General features: G+C 41.0%; 1 protein-coding gene across 34 annotated transcripts in view; it reads right to left on the bottom strand.

The window, feature by feature from the left end:
• LOC113037086 (protocadherin alpha-C2-like) overlaps window positions 1-17,354 on the bottom strand; it is a 208,368-nt gene that overhangs the window by 69,797 nt on the left and 121,217 nt on the right. The window contains exon 1 of one of the 34 annotated variants that reach the window (XM_026193836.2): window positions 14,368-16,899. The exons of 30 other annotated variants lie outside the window; for them this stretch is intronic. In XM_026193836.2, the coding sequence (XP_026049621.2) occupies window positions 14,368-16,749 (2,382 nt within the window). In that variant the 5' untranslated portion in view covers window positions 16,750-16,899. Of the gene's footprint in view, window positions 1-232; window positions 3,635-3,671; window positions 7,071-14,367; window positions 16,900-17,354 lie in introns of those variants that run through there. 3 more of the 34 variants (XM_080288689.1, XM_026193806.2, XM_080288607.1) reach the window with 3 other exon arrangements.

The raw sequence follows: 17,354 nt of genomic DNA, 5'->3' as shown, positions 1-17,354 counted from the left end.
GTGCTTTTGGAAATCTGTTTTTTTTCTATTTCCGTTTTAATTTTTCCTATTTCCGTTGTGTTTGTGTGCTTTTGTAGTGTTTTTCTTTTTGCTGGTGTTTTCTTAAATTGCAGTCCGTTTGGCCTCTCAGGGCCACCGTATATTTAACACATATTTAACAGATCTGTTAATTCATTATCCGACATTCAGTGATATACAAAAATCTTACTTATTCAGAGCAGCATTTCCTTACCTTCTCTTTGTTAGGTAAAGTCTGAGTCCTGGTAAAAGTGTCTCCTCCATTAATACTGATCAGTTCTGCATCTACAGGTGGAAAAGGGCCTGGGAAAACCACCACGTCACTCTTGAGTGTGTCTGAGCTGAAACACACGTCATACTGCTGAGTAGCTTTAGAGTAAGACCAGCTCCCGTCAGGGTGGGTGGTGATCATGGGGGCACTGTATCTGCTGAAAGTGCCATCTGTCCTGTGGCATCTGACTGCTATTAAAGTGATGAGGCTGAGCATAAAGATGACGGACACCGACACAATGGCAACCAGCAGGTACAGGTTCAAATCCGAGAAGCTGTCTTCCTTTACAGGCACATGTCTGAACTGAGTCTGGATTTCAGCCGTGCTTTCAACCACCACCACATCAATCGACACAGTAGCTGACAGGGAGGGTTCTCCATTATCAGAGACCAAGACCACCAAGGGATGAGTTTTAAGGTCATTGTCACTCATTCTCCTCCTAGTCCTGATCTCCCCGGTGCTGGTTCCGATCCTGAACAGGTTGTTTCCTTTGGGCTCAGACAGGTGATAAGAAAGCAGCGCATTGTATCCAGAGTCTGCGTCTACAGCCCTGATCTTTGCCACAAAGTATCCCGCTTCAGCAGAATAGGGGATGCTCTCACTGTTAACAGAGCCATGCTCAGAGTAAGGAGCAAGAATTGTTGGATTATTGTCATTTTCATCCAGAATTAAAACGTTGACAGTGACATTGCTGCTGAGCGGAGGAACACCAGAGTCTGTGGCCTGAACTTTAAATTGAAACATTTTCAACTCCTCGTAGTTAAAAGACTGCAGGCTGATTATGTCTCCTGTTTCTGAGTTAATGTTTACCATTGTGGGGAGAGGAAGTGATTTACTATTACTATCTAATAGTGAATAGCTCACCTGACCGTTGTTGCTGATGTCAATATCGACTGCAGTCACCCTTTTTATAACTGTTCCTACCTTGCTGTTTTCTTTCACAAAAACACTTATTAAAGACTGTGAAAAACGTGGCGTGTTGTCGTTAATATCAGAAAGGTAAACAGTGATAACACTAGTGTTAGAAAGTGGAGGGCTCCCTTCATCCGTAGCTGAAATTTTGACATTGTACTGAGGGGTCTCCTCTCTGTCTAGATGTCCGTCAACAACTAAAGAGTAATAATTTTTGTAATTTGTCTCCAGTTTGAACGGAACTTTATTTAAGATTACACATTCAACTTCACCGTTTTTACCACTATCTGTATCTAGAACTGAAACAAGTGCAATAGCAGTGCCTATTTCAGCGTCCTCATTTACTGCATTGAGAAGTGACGTCACTTTGATTTCAGGAGCGTTGTCATTTAAGTCTATTACTTCAACCAGCACCTTACTATGGGCTGCCATGGGAGGCTGGCCTTTGTCTCTAGCTTCTGCTCGGATCTCGAAAGCTTTTCTTTCTTCATAGTCGATTTTGGCTTTGACTGAAATAACCCCTGTCTCAGGGTCAATTTGGAAAATATCCAAAATATGATCCTGATCCTTACTTCGTAAGGAGTACACTATTTCACCATTTGTTCCTTCATCAGCGTCAGTCGCATTTAAGGTGAAGATCGTAGTGCCAATCGGGCTATTTTCGAGTGTTTTAATTTTGTAAAGAGTGCTACTGAACACTGGTGCGTTATCATTACTGTCTAACACACTTACTTCAATTTCTGATGTCCCCGTGTTTGGTGGAGACCCTCCGTCTATTGCAGTTAACAAAAGTTGTATACTTGCTTGTTTCTCACGATCCAGGGCTTTCTGCAGCACTAACTCTGGAGATATACTCTTTCCTCTTTTATGTGTGGCAAGACTGAAATATTCATTAGTACTCAGCTTATATGCACTAACACTGTTTTTACCCACGTCAGCGTCGCTTGCCTCCGATAACGCAAATCTAAACCCAGGCAGTGTGTTCTCTGCAATTTCCAGTATTTGAGATTTCGTGTTAAAGGATGGAGAGTGGTCGTTCACATCTCTAATTTCTATCTCCACGCGGTAAAGCTTTAACGGATTGTTTATCACAGCCTCTACGGTAACCGTGCATTTGGGCTCATCTGTACAAACCTCCTCTCGATCTATCCTCTCACTGACATACAGAAATCCGGTCTTTAGATTTATCTCAAAGTATTTCTTTTTAGATGCAACAATCTGAAACAAACGGGAGGCCAACTCCTGCACGTTAAGGTTTAGATCCTTGGCGATATTTCCGACATTAGTCCCCGGATTCACCTCCTCTGAGACGGAATAGGAGAGCTGTGCAGCCGCCGCTTCCCAATAATAAGCCAAGAGCACAATCAAAAGAAATGTGACAATAGCGCTTCTTCTCGTCGTTAAATGCATACTTCCGCCGGAATACAGCAAATAATATATCCACAAATCCGTTCCCAGTGTTAGATGGTAGGATATGACAAAAATCAAGGCGACTGTGATATTTTTAAAGAGAAATGCTCCATTATGCCGCTCCTTCCCTTCCCTCGTCTCTTTGTGATGAAAACCAAAGCTATTCCCCTTTTACCCTGGGAGGAGCGTCCACCTTTCTGTGCCACGGTCTACAGCGTCGCTACGTGGTAATATGAAGAAACTACACACATTGGTAAGAACTAAATTATTCCTGTTCACTCAGACACGCCCACAATCACACAATTCCAAAATACTGTGAGTTATTTAAAAGATTTTTATACGTGCGTTAATAAAATAACACTTTATTTGAAGTTACGCCATCACCGACACTGGCATCGTAGTATTTATTGTCGTATTTCTTTGTTGAATCATCCAAACAATATATATTAAGTAAGGTCAATATTCTCATTCAGGTGAAACACCGCAAGTTGTACAATTCAAATCACCAAGCAGTATTGCAGGTGCAAAAGTTTGCACTCCATTTTCAAAGTAAGACAGATAATAAGGTTTCAAATCTCAAATTATTAATTGTATTCATCTGAAATGACAAAGCAAGAAATCCAGTTTTTCTTTACACTTAGTCGTTTACAATTAGACTTACAGACTTATAGTAAGTAAACTTAAAAACTGCCTTAATTAAAACAAAACGAAACAAAAATACCCCGCCCCCCCGCCACCAAAAAAACCCCAAACAAAACAAAACAAAAAAGACACTGTTACGTGGATTGGTTGTCAAGAAAAGACAATAACTCCCTACAGCTACGGATATTTCATGGGGCAAGTTTTGTAAACTTTCAATACCATAGACAGCGAAATATGCAGACAAAAGAAAGGACACCGCAAAAGTCTAAACTACAGCCACAGCGACTTTTTATTGTAACTTAAACCAGCCTACTCCAAAAAGAATATTTTGTAGTACAGTGTGTAAAGTTTTATTTCACTGTTAATTATCGTAATAATTGGAGGGGAATAATAAACGTAAATTAGTCATTGGCCTTACCTTCTCTTTGTTAGGCAAAGTCTGAGTCCTGGTAAAAGTATCTCCACCGTTAATACTGATCAGTTCTGCGTCTACGGGTGGAAACTGGGCCGGGAAAACCACTACGTCACTCTTGAGCGTGTCTGAGCTGAAACACACGTCATACTGCTGAGTAGCTTTAGAGTAAGACCAGCTCCCGTCAGGGTGGGTGGTGATCATGGGGGCGCTGTACCTGCTGAAGGTGCCGTCTGTCCTGTGGCATCTGACTGCTATTAAAGTGATGAGGCTGAGCAGAAAGATGACGGACACCGACACAATGGCGATCAGCAGATACAGGTTCAAATCCGAGAAGCTGTCCTCCTTTACAGGCACATGTCTGAACGGAGTCTGGATTTCAGCCGTGCTTTCAACCACCACCACATCAATAGACACAGTAGCTGACAGGGAGGGTTCTCCGTTATCAGAGACCAAGACCACCAAGGGGTGAGTTTTGAGGTCATTGTCACTCAATCTCCTCCTAGTCCTGATCTCCCCGGTGCTGGTTCCGATCTTGAACAAGTTGTTTCCTTTGGGCTCAGATAGGTGATAAGAGAGCAGCGCATTGTATCCAGAGTCTGCGTCTACAGCCCTGATCTTTGCCACAAAGTATCCCGCTTCAGCAGAATAGGGGATGTTCTCACTGTTAACGGAGCCGTGCTGAGAGTAAGGAGCGAGAATTGTTGGATTATTATCATTTGCATCCAGAATTAAGACCTTAACAGTCACGTTGCTGCTGAGCGGAGGAACACCAGAATCTGTGGCCTGGACTTTAAATTGAAACATTTTCAACTCCTCATAATTAAAAGGTTGTAGAGTGACTATGCCTCCAGTCTCTGAGTTAATGCTGATCATTGTAGAGAGCGGCCCTGCGTTATCACTGACTAATGAATATCTCACCTGCCCGTTTTCGCCAGCGTCAGCGTCAGTTGCACATACAGTTTTTAAAACAGTCCCGACAGGACTGTTTTCTGCCACATATATATTAATTACAGTGTCTCCAAACAAAGGTGCGTTATCATTTACATCAGAAACCTGAATAGTAACTACACTGGTGCTAGAGAGAGGGGGACTGCCTTCATCCGTAGCTTTAATAGTGATATTGTAGTGCGACACAAGTTCCCTGTCTAGAACGCCACCAATGACCAAAGAATAATAATTTTTATAATTTGTCTCCAATTTAAAGGGGACCGAATTCAATATCTCGCATTTGACTTCACCGTTTTTGCCCCCGTCTTCGTCGAGAACCGAAACAAGTGCAATAGCAGTGCCACTTTCAGTGTCCTCCTTAAGTGTACTGAGCAGTGACGTCACGGTGATGTCGGGGGCATTGTCATTTAGATCCACCACCTCTACGAGTACTTTACATTGTGCTGTTAGCGGAGGTTGGCCTTTGTCCGTAGCCTGCACACGGATTTCAAAAGCAGGGTTTGTTTCATAGTCAATAGTTCCTTTAACTGTTATTATTCCTGTTTCCAAATCAATTTCAAAGATTTCTAATACATGATCCTGATCTTTCGAATTAAGTAAATATACGATGTCGTTGTTTGAACCCTCGTCAGCATCAGTTGCAGCCACTGTTACTACTGTAGTGCCTGATGGTGCATTTTCTTTAATACTTGTTTTATACAATGATTTTTTAAAAGTTGGGATATTATCATTTATATCCAACACATTAATTATGATCTCTGACGTGCCTGATTTAATAGGTGTCCCTCCATCTATAGCCGTCAGTGTGAGTTTAATTACAGCCTGCTTTTCTCGGTCTAACGCTCTCTGAAGAACTATCTCTGCCGAAACACTGTCCCCTTTGTGCACCGCTAAAGAAAAATGTTCATTCTGGTTCAGCTTGTAAGTGTTAACACCATTTCCCCCCACATCGGCGTCGTAAGCCGACAGCACAGGGAACGTAGCTCCCGGCAACACGCTCTCTGCAATGTCTATAGTTTGAGATTTGGCACTGAAAGACGGGGGGTTATCGTTTACGTCAAGAATATTGACTTCAATACGGTAAAGTTTCAGCGGATTGTTTATCACAGCCTCCACGTTTATTGTGCATTTTGTAGCTTTAGCGCAGAGCTCTTCCCTGTCTATTCTCTCACTCACGTAGAGAAAACCTGTCTTCAAATTTACATCGAAATGCTTCCTTTTTGATCCAGTAACAATCTGAAACATACGTGACTCCAGATCCTGTACATTTAGGTTCAGATCCTTGGCGAGATTTCCAACGGAAGTCCCCAGGTTCACCTCCTCAGACACGGAATATGAGAGCTGAGTGGATACCGCTCCCCAGTTATACTCCAAGACAACAAGCATTAGATATATCCCGAAAGACGCCTTTCTTCTCGGCAGATACATAATTCCATACAACATAGATCCTTATGTCGGTCTGTTTTTCGCTTTTTGGCGGCGAAATGTATTTTGTGAGACTAAAGTAAATGCCAGTGCATTTTTCTCAAGCCTCCCCACTTCGTCCTGCCTCTCATCCTAACAAAGCACAGACAAAATGATCCTTCTATTGTGGGAGGGGCCTTCAACCATCAGCGATCAGCCGGCGGTATTACGGTCTAGACTGTCGCCCCATGGTCATTTTAAGTAACTACAGTTAAGGAATGAATGCAATCAAATCCTGCTGTTGTGTTTGAAATAATAAGACTTGTTCTTAATCGAGTCACTCACACCTTCTTTCTTTATATTGTGAGATCCTAATAGTACAGTATAATGTAATCGCCACATATTTCAGAACCATGGAGAGAGTATCATTATGTTGATGCAGGCACTCCTTATTTGTTTGACCTTATACCAAGGGACACGCCGTTAAAAGACTTTCAGAACCGAGCCTTGGTTATTTCTAAACAAATTACAAATGATAACATAAACAGGCTTCATAAGTCAACAAATAGACATAGTTGAAAATGTGATTTCTGTTGTTATGCTTTCAACCTTTTTAACTTCTAGCCACAGCTTTAATCCAAGAAAAAATATATTATTGTATATTAATTTAATTTAAAAGTGAATGGATAACAAGTATATTTACAAACAAAAGTTTATATCAAGGCTGCTTGAAAAACAAAACAAAACAACACAAAACCTGACTCTAAGTTTTGTTAAATGGAAGTGCTTATTTTAAATCTTGATCATTTATATTCAGGTATACAGTGAGTTTAGTTACTGTTTGATACATTTCACTTTTCTGTGATTTGTTTCAAAATGACTGGTGATTGTTGGCAAAATTATCATGTCAAAGGCCAGATGTTCTAAAGACTGCAAAAAGAGCCCAGGGGAAATGTCAGCGAACAGTCCCTTACAGACCATTTGAATGACAACAAGCTAAAAGTTATTTGTTTTCTCCAGAAACCCTCAAAATATATTGTATAGCTCATATCTAAGCTTTTACCATAAAGATTTCTACAGTAACACTTTTTTTTACCCTTTGACATAAAACACAGATACAAAAACTATGAAATATGAATACACTATAAAATTAATAAATGGAAAATTAACTAAATTTTTGATCAAAACATGAAGTAGAAATTTTTTATTTTATGTTACAGCTCACCTTACATTATCTAAGGTTCAGCCTTACCTTTTCTTTGGTAGGTAAAGTCTGAGTTCTGGTAAAAGTGTCTCCTTCGTTAATACTGATCAGTTCTCCATCTACAGGTGGAAACGGGGCGGGGAAAACCACTACGTCACTCTTGAGTGTGTCTGAGCTGAAACACACGTCATACTGCTGAGTAGCTTTAGAGTAAGACCAGCTTCCATCAGGGTGGGTGGTGATCATGGGGGCGCTGTACCTGCTGAAAGTGCCGTCTGTCCTGTGGCATCTGACTGCTATTAAAGTGATGAGGCTGAGCAGAAAGATGACGGACACCGACACAATGGCGATCAGTAGATACAGGTTCAAATCCGAGAAGCTGTCCTCCTTTACAGGCACATGTCTGAACTGAGTCTGGATTTCAGCCGTGCTTTCAACCACCACCACATCAATAGACATTGTAGCTGACAGGGAGGGTTCTCCGTTATCAGAGACCAAGACCACCAAGGGGTGAGTTTTGAGGTCATTGTCACTCAATCTCCTCTTAGTCCTGATCTCCCCGGTGCTGGTTCCGATCCTGAACAAGTTGTTTCCTTTGGGCTCAGACAGGTGATAAGAAAGCAGCGCATTGTATCCAGAGTCTGCGTCTACAGCCCTGATCTTTGCCACAAAGTATCCCGCTTCAGCAGAATAGGGGATGCTCTCACTGTTTACAGAGCTGTCCTCAGAATATGGTGCGAGAATCGTGGGACTGTTGTCATTTTCATCCAGGATAAAAATGTTGACAGTCACGTTGCTGCTGAGCGGAGGAACACCAGAGTCTGTGGCCTGAACTTTAAATTGGAAAGTTTTTAACTCCTCATAGTTAAAAGACTGAAGGCTGATTATATCACCAGTCTCTGAGTTGATGTTTAATAATGTAGATAGTGGCACTGAGTCACTGTTGCTTTGTAAAAAAGAGTAACTCACCTGACTATTTCGATCAATGTCTGCATCAACTGCTGTCACTGTTTTAATAACTGCTCCTACTGGACTGTTTTCTTTCACGTAGATGTTGATCACACTTTCTGAAAACTGAGGTTTGTTGTCATTTACATCTGACACATGAACAGTTATAACACTTGTGTTGGAGAGTGGTGGGCTGCCCTCATCAGTAGCAGTGATGCTGATGTTGTACTGAGGTGCAGTCTCTCGGTCAAGAGGACTGTCCACAACTAATGAATATGAATTCTTATAATTTGACTCCAATTTAAAAGGAACATTATTAGAAATTTTACATGTCACCATCCCATTTTTACCTCCATCTTTATCAAATACTGAAACAAGAGCAATGGCTGTGTCAACTGATGCGTCCTCTTTAACAGTGTTCAACAGTGATGTGACTGAAATTTCAGGTGCGTTGTCATTAACGTCTAATACTTCAACCAGTAATTTAGCATGTGAACTCATGGGAAAAACTGCGCTGTCAAAGGCTTGCACTCGAAGTTCAAAAGCATTATTTTCTTCAAAATCAATATTCCTTGTACTCGTTACAGTTCCTGTTTGTTTGTCTATAGAAAACAAATTAGTTTTTTTCCCCTGACTGACTTCACTGAATAAATAAATCACCTTTCCATTCTGTCCTTCATCTAAATCAGTGGCATTCAGTGTAATTATTGATGTGCCTATTTTAACATTTTCGTAGACTCTGGCTTTATACAACCTTTGGCTGAAAATCGGAGGATTGTCATTAATATCTAACACATTGATTATTATAGTCATGCTTCCGGATTTAGCAGGTGTTCCTCCATCGATGGCAGTCAGTGCGAGCTTAATCACAGACTGTTTTTCTCTGTCTAAAACTGTCTGAAGCACCAACTCAGGAGTTACACCTTCTTCTTTATGTGTAGTCAATGAAAAATATTCATTTTGACTCAGCTTGTAGGTATTTACGGAATTTTTCCCACTGTCCGCATCGTTAGCTTGATGCAGAGGAAATTTTGCCCCTACTGCCGTGTTCTCAGTTACGTTGATTACCTGCGACGTGCGTTCAAATGAAGGGGAATTATCGTTGACATCTAATATTAACAGTTCAATACGGTACAGTTTCAGAGGGTTATTAATAACAGCTTCTACACTGAGTGAGCATTTGGGCTCATCACCGCAAAGCTCCTCTCGATCTATTCTCTCGTTAACATAGAGGGCTCCAGTTTTTAGATTTACCTCGAAATATTTCTTCTTTGATCCAGCAACGATCTGACACATGCGGGGCTCCAAATCCTGGATACTAATGCTCAAATCTTTTGCGACATTTCCGACAACAGTCCCCAGATTCACCTCCTCTGAGACGGAGTAAGAGAGCTGCCCAGAAACCGTTTCAGAGTAACAATCCAGCAGCACGAAGACGAGATATATCCACACACAGCTCGATCTGCTCGGTCCAGTCATAATTACATTCAACAAGAAAAAGCATAAAAATTGACACGGTGTGTAACGGCATAAACAGAAAAAAAATCAATAGGTCTATGGCAGAATATCAGCGTTTCTCGTACCGTTCTCTTTCGCCCTCTGATTCTCTTTGTCTGAATTGCCTGATAAACATAATCGTCATTTGAATCTGGGAGGAGCCCCGAGGCATTCAAAGAGGAAGCTTAAATGGAAAAGTCTGCAATGTCCCCGTGTGGACATTTGCGAGAACTACCCACATTATCAAACGTCTTAATACACTTGACCCTCATAAACGAACAGTCAAATATTAACCCCAGTGTAAGACGTTGCCATCATGATTATATATGCCATTCTGGTATTCTGTGTTTTTATGAATACTATTTCTATTGGAAGCTAACTTAGAAGTAAAGGTAAAAAATGAACCGTCTTATTGCGATTAAGGAGATTTTAAAAAACAAACAAACAAACAAACAACAAAAAAAATTAAAGAGGGATATTAATTAATCATCCGAACACTTTTTTTCTATATTCTTTTCCTAATTTGAATGTTTCTGTGTTTATTAGAGCATCATCACAGCTACATTGTGAGTGATTTTCACGTTACAAAACCAGTTTAATTTAGACATAAAAATGGAGAAAGCCCACATTAGCATATTCTCCCTTTTAAAAATGACACAAACAAAAACGTTGCATTTTTATACACATTCAGTATTCGTTAATATTTTCTCTATATTTTCTTTAATTAAATCAAATAACTGAATTTTTTTTTATTCAAAATGCTCAATTGAATATGTAAATCACAACTCAACCTTGAAGAGCAATGATAACCTTTAGTACACTGCACAAGATATGTGTCAATTTATCAGTCAAAGTACACACATATCCTAAGATCTTCAAGAAAAAAAGAAAAAGGAAAAAACACAGGACCACAAATGGTGAACTACACGTTGAAATATCTAACAGATAGACAGCTGTGATTTAGATGAGAACTCATCATCAAATACACAGCATCTGACATTTCTTGTTTAAATCACTAGATACACCACGGCTAAGATAAGAAAAAAAAAGGACCATTGAAACTGTAATGACGAGCAATGACAATGTCCAAGTATTTAAAAATTTCATGGACTCACCTTTTCTTTGTTAGGTAAAGTCTGAGTCATGGTAAAAGTGTCTCCTCCGTTAATACTGATCAGTTCTGCATCTACAGGTGGAAACGGGGCGGGGAAGACCACCACGTCACTCTTGAGTGTGTCTGAGCTGAAACACACATCATACTGCTGAGTAGCTTTAGAGTAAGACCAGCTCCCGTCAGGGTGGGTGGTGATCATGGGGGCGCTGTACCTGCTGAAAGTGCCGTCTGTCCTGTGGCATCTGACTGCTATTAAAGTGATGAGGCTGAGCAGAAAGATGACGGACACCGACACAATGGCGATCAGCAGGTACAGGTTCAAATCCGAGAAGCTGTCCTCCTTTACAGGCACATGTCTGAACTGAGTCTGGATTTCAGCCGTGCTTTCAACCACCACCACATCAACAGACACAGTAGCTGACAGGGAGGGTTCTCCGTTATCAGAGACCAAGACCACCAAGGGGTGAGTTTTGAGGTCATTGTCACTCATTCTCCTCTTAGTCCTGATCTCCCCGCTGCTGGTTCCAATCCTGAACAAGTTGTTTCCTTTGGGCTCAGACAGGTGATAAGAAAGCAGTGCATTGTATCCAGAGTCTGCATCTACAGCCCTGATCTTTGCCACAAAGTATCCCGCTTCGGCAGAATAGGGGATGTTCTCACTGTTAACGGAGCCGTCCTCAGAATATGGCGTGAGAATCGTGGGACTGTTGTCATTTTCATCCAGGATTAAAACGTTGACAGTGACGTTACTGCTGAGCGGAGGAACACCAGAGTCTGTGGCCTGAACTTTAAAGTTGAAACTTTTTAACTCCTCATAGTTAAAAGACTGCAGGCTGACTATATCACCAGTCTCTGAGTTAATGTTTAATAATGTAGATAGTGGCACTGAGTCACTGCTGCTTTGTAAAAAGGAATAGCTCACCTGACTATTTCGATCAATATCTGCATCAACTGCTGTCACTGTTTTAATAACTGCTCCTACTGGACTGTTTTCTTTCACGTAGATGTTGATCACACTTTCTGAAAACTGAGGTTTGTTGTCATTTACATCTGACACATGAACAGTTATAACACTCGTGTTGGAGAGAGGTGGGCTGCCCTCATCAATAGCAGTGATGCTGATGTTGTACTGAGGTGCAGTCTCTCGGTCAAGAGGACCGTCCACAACTAATGAATATGAATTCTTATAATTTGACTCCAATTTAAAAGGAACATTATTAGAAATTTTACATATCACCATCCCATTTTTACCTCCATCTTTATCAAATACTGAAACAAGAGCAATGGCTGTGTCAACTGATGCGTCCTCTTTAACAGTGTTCAACAGTGATGTGACTGAAATTTCAGGTGCATTGTCATTAACGTCTAATACTTCAACCAGTAATTTAGCATGCGAACTCATAGGCGAGGAAGCTCCATCACTGGCTTGTACTTGAAGTTCAAAAGCATTATTTTCTTCAAAATCAATATTCCTTTTGCTCGTTACAGTCCCTGTTTGTTCATTTATAGAAAACACATCTATTGGTTTCCCACGACCAACTTTGCTGAATAAATAAATCACCTTTCCATTTTGTCCTTCATCTAAATCAGTGGCATTCAGTGTTATTATTGATGTGCCTATTTTAACATTTTCGTAGACTCTGGCTTTATACAACCTTTGGCTGAAAATCGGAGGATTGTCATTAATATCTAACACATTGATTATTATCGTCATACTTCCGGATTTAGCAGGTGTTCCTCCATCGATGGCAGCCAGTGTGAGCTTAATCATAGACTGTTTTTCTCTGTCCAAAACTGTCTGTAGCACCAACTCAGGAGTTACACCCTCTTCTTTATGTGTAGTCAATGAAAAATGTTCATTTTGACTCAGCTTGTAGGTATTTACAGAATTTTTTCCCACGTCTGCATCGTGTGCTTGATGCAGAGGAAATTTCATTCCTTCCGCTGTGTTCTCAGAAATGTCGATTTCTTGTGACGTGCTTTCAAATGAAGGGGAATTATCATTCACATCTAAAATAATAATTTCAATACGATACAGTTTCAGAGGGTTATTAATAACAGCTTCTACACTGAGTGAGCATTTGGGCTCATCACCGCAAAGCTCCTCTCGATCTATTCTCTCGTTAACATAGAGGGCTCCAGTTTTTAGATTTACCTCGAAATATTTCCTCTTTGATCCAGCAACGATCTGAAACATGCGGGGCTCCAAATCCTGGACATTGATGCTCAGATCTTTCGCGACATTTCCGACAACAGTCCCCAGATTCACCTCCTCTGAGACGGAGTAAGAGAGCTGCCCAGAAACCGTTTCAGAGTAACAATCCAGCAGCACGAAGACGAGATATATCCACACACAGCTCGATCTGCCGGATCCAGTCATAATTACATTCAAGAAGAAAAGGTGTAAAATAGTCACGGCGTTTATCATGAAACAATCAAACCTTATAAAAAACCAAAGGCGCCCACGTTTATTCTGGCATATTTCCTATAAACATAATCAGTGTTCATTCCCGTTCTCGTTCGCCCTCTCTCTTTGTCTGAATCGCCTGAGAGACATCATCATCCTCTGAATCTGGGAGGAGCACCGAGACCCTACAGAGAGAATTTAAATGTGATGGTCTACAATGTCCCCGTGTGGACAATCGGAAGGACTGCACTCAACTTCCAGCATGTCATTACACTTCAGTTCTACAGCAGTTTAGATGCCAGTCCTACTGCTTTTACGCTGAAACATTCACCACATTCACCAACATTGTGACCGCATGTCATTCCACTCATTTTTCAGGAAGGTGTTTTCACACTAAAGCTAACTAAAGAAAACTGCTGAGCGATTTTCCTGCACTAAAGAGCTTTGAAATTCGAAGACAATTTCCGACACAAAAAAAATCGATAAACTTTTTTTTTTTTCGTTTTTCAGGGTTCATCAGATCAGTCTTTTTTCACGTCTATGGAGTCCTATCACACACAAAGTCCAGGGATACTGAATATAAAAATTGCGATTTAATCTGAAAATACTCTACATGAATGCAAAAAAGCACATCTGCCTCATTATTTGCTGATTGAAAAATTCATTAATTAACATGTATTCCACACGTTTCTGGGAGTAACATGCATGATTTCTCGATGCTCCTTACCGTTCTCAGTTAGAACGTCACTCTGGCTACACAAAAAAATTTTAAATTTAAATTTAAATTGGATTTAAAAATCCAATGTAAGACATTAAAAGTAGAGTTTTATTCTACTGTGCTACGTTGAAGACTGCCGTGTTCCAAACCCCACAAGACAGTTGGATGCACCAAATCCCCAAGTGTTCTGAAATTTGCAAGGAAAAAAATATGATCCATCATGCACCACTTATTTAGATGGGAAAAGCATCACAAGAAACCAGAGCTAGTTACAGTTTATTCCAAAGTACTACACTCGTAGTATTTCTGTATTTAAGTCAAATTGCAGTTTTTTTTCCCTACTTGGGCAGGATAGACCAAAAATTAGATAGCTTAAGAAAACTTTATCCATTGACCGTTAATTTACACCCATCACACAAGATGCGCAATTAGAAATACTTAATTCATCCATATGCTTACCTTTTCTTTGTTAGGTAAAGTCTGAGTCCTGGTAAAAGTGTCTCCTTCGTTAATACTGATCAGTTCTCCATCTACAGGTGGAAACGGGGCGGGGAAGACCACTACGTCACTCTTGAGTGTGTCTGAGCTGAAACACACGTCATACTGCTGAGTAGCTTTAGAGTAAGACCAGCTCCCGTCAGGGTGGGTGGTGATCATGGGGGCGCTGTACCTGCTGAAAGTGCCGTCTGTCCTGTGGCATCTGACTGCTATTAAAGTGATGAGGCTGAGCAGAAAGATGACGGACACCGACACAATGGCGATCAGCAGATACAGGTTCAAATCCGAGAAGCTGTCCTCCTTTACAGGCACATGTCTGAACTGAGTCTGGATTTCAGCCGTGCTTTCAACCACCACCACATCGATCGACACAGTAGCTGACAGGGAGGGTTCTCCATTATCAGAGACCAAGACCACCAAGGGGTGAGTTTTGAGGTCATTGTCACTCATTCTCCTCCTAGTCCTGATCTCCCCGGTGCTGGTTCCGATCCTGAACAAGTTGTTTCCTTTGGGCTCAGACAGGTGATAAGAGAGCAGCGCATTGTATCCAGAGTCTGCGTCTACAGCCCTGATCTTTGCCACAAAGTATCCCGCTTCAGCAGAATAGGGGATGCTCTCACTGTTTACGGAGCCGTGCTCAGAATATGGCGTGAGAATCGTGGGACTGTTGTCATTTTCATCCAGGATTAAAACGTTAACAGTGACGTTACTGCTGAGTGGAGGAACACCAGAGTCTGTGGCCTGAACTTTAAACTGGAATGTTTTTAACTCCTCATAGTTAAAAGACTGCAGGCTGATTATATCCCCAGTCTCTGAGTTGATGTTTAATAATGTAGACAGTGCGACTGAGTTAATTTTGCTTTCCATAAAACTGTAAGTCACTTCACCATTTTTGTTCATATCTGCATCAAAGGCGGTTACCGTTTTAAGAATTGTCCCCACGTGACAGTTTTCTTTAACATAAATGTTAAGTATCGATGACGAGAACTGAGGCGCGTTATCATTAACATCAGAAACTTGAATAGGGACAATAATGGTGTTTGAGAGCGGGGGACTACCGCCATCGCTTGCTATTATGGTGACGTCGTAGCTAGAGACCGTCTCTCGGTCTAAGGGGGCAACCACTATCAATGAGTAATAATTTTTATAGTTTGCTTCCAATTTAAAGGGAGCATCTTCATCTACAGTACAATGCACTTCACCGTTCTTACCGCCATCTTTGTCTACCACTGAAACAAGTGCAACAGCGGTGCCTGCTTTTGCATCTTCCTTCACAGTATTCAGTAGTGACGTCACAAAAATCTCAGGCGCATTGTCGTTTAGGTCCAACACGTCAACCAGCACCTTACAATGAGCGGACATCGGAGGTTGGCCTTTATCACTGGCCTGTGCACGAATCTCAAAGACTGGGTGTTCCTCAAAATCCACATTTCCTTCCACCGTCAGTGTGCCCGTGTTCGGATCGATTTTAAAAATCTGCAGCACGTGGTCCTGCTCCTTTGTGCTAAGTGTATATATGATTTCTTTGTTTGTTCCTTCATCTGCATCTGTAGCATTTAAAGTCAGGACTGTAGTGCCTATCGGTACGTTTTCAAACACACGCACTTTATACAGCGACTTTGCAAACACTGGTGTGTTATCATTAATGTCTAAAACATTAATCATAATATCTGATGTTCCAGACTTCGGTGGACTTCCATCATCTAAGGCTGTTAACGTGAGCTTAATCAGAGGTTCCTTTTCTCTGTCTAAGACTTTCTGTAACATTAGCTCAGTCGAAATACTCTCACCTGATTTGCTTATTGCTAATGAAAAATGTTCATTCGAGCTCAGCCTGTATGTGTTGATGCCGTTCTTTCCAACATCTGCATCGTAGGCCTGCAGTAGGGGGAATTTTATCCCGGGTAATGTGCTTTCGGGAATGTCTATATTCTGTGATTTTGCAATGAAATGCGGAAAATTGTCATTGACATCAAGAATATTAATCTCTATACGGTACAGCATTAAAGGTTCATTTATCACAGCCTCGACAGTTACGGCACATCTCACAGCTTTCCCGCAGAGCTTCTCTCTGTCTATTCTCTCATTCACGTAGAGGACTCCAGTCTTCGTATTTACCTCGAAATATTTTCTTTTAGCTCCTCCAACAATCCTGAACATACGGGTCTCCAAATCCGGTATGTTTAAATGTAAATCCTTGGCAATATTTCCAACAACTGTTCCCGAGTTTACCTCCTCTGAGACGGAGTAAGAGAGCTGCCCAGACGCTTCATTACAACAATAATCCAGTATCAGAAGTATTAAGTATATCAACGAAAAGCAGTTGCGACACGATAAAGGCATAATTCCGTTCAGCACAACACGGCATACATTCGAATTTGAAATTCCTATAAAAAATTCGAACAAATGTAGTACATATACCACCAATTTTCAGACCAGACGGGTGGCTGTCGCAATGTACCCACACCTACTACTCTCTTTGTTACAACACCGTGTGGACTGTCTCTGGGAGGAGCGTTAAACACAAAACGGAAGCTGTCGTGTTACGGTCTATACCGTCTCCTTGTGGTGACTGTGATTATCCACACCTACTGGCTCATGAAAAAGAACAAAATTGATATAATTTTTCTTTCTGTGATACAAAGATAGTTAAGAGTGCATTACAGCTTACAAAGAGACAACCCAGAGAAAGCCCAGATGCTCAATCAATGAGATGATCGCGAAACTAAACTAGTTGTCGTTTCAGGACCACGGAGAGCACCGTTTGACTTTTCATCTGGATGGAAGAGACTATAGGCTGTGTAGTTAAAGGAAAGTAGCTAAAGTATGATGAATAGTAAAATATAAAATCAGACAAAAATAATGGAGCAAAGGTATAATATTTCGCACATTTCTGTTGCACAAATGAATTTAAAGGTACAGAATTTCTAACAACAGTGATTAAAAAA

This window comes from Astatotilapia calliptera, chromosome 2 (assembly GCF_964374335.1).
Source record: "Astatotilapia calliptera chromosome 2, fAstCal68.1, whole genome shotgun sequence".
Taxonomy (NCBI): domain Eukaryota; kingdom Metazoa; phylum Chordata; class Actinopteri; order Cichliformes; family Cichlidae; genus Astatotilapia; species Astatotilapia calliptera.
Note: the sequence above shows the minus strand (reverse complement) of the source record. Positions and strands in the feature narration are given on the sequence as shown.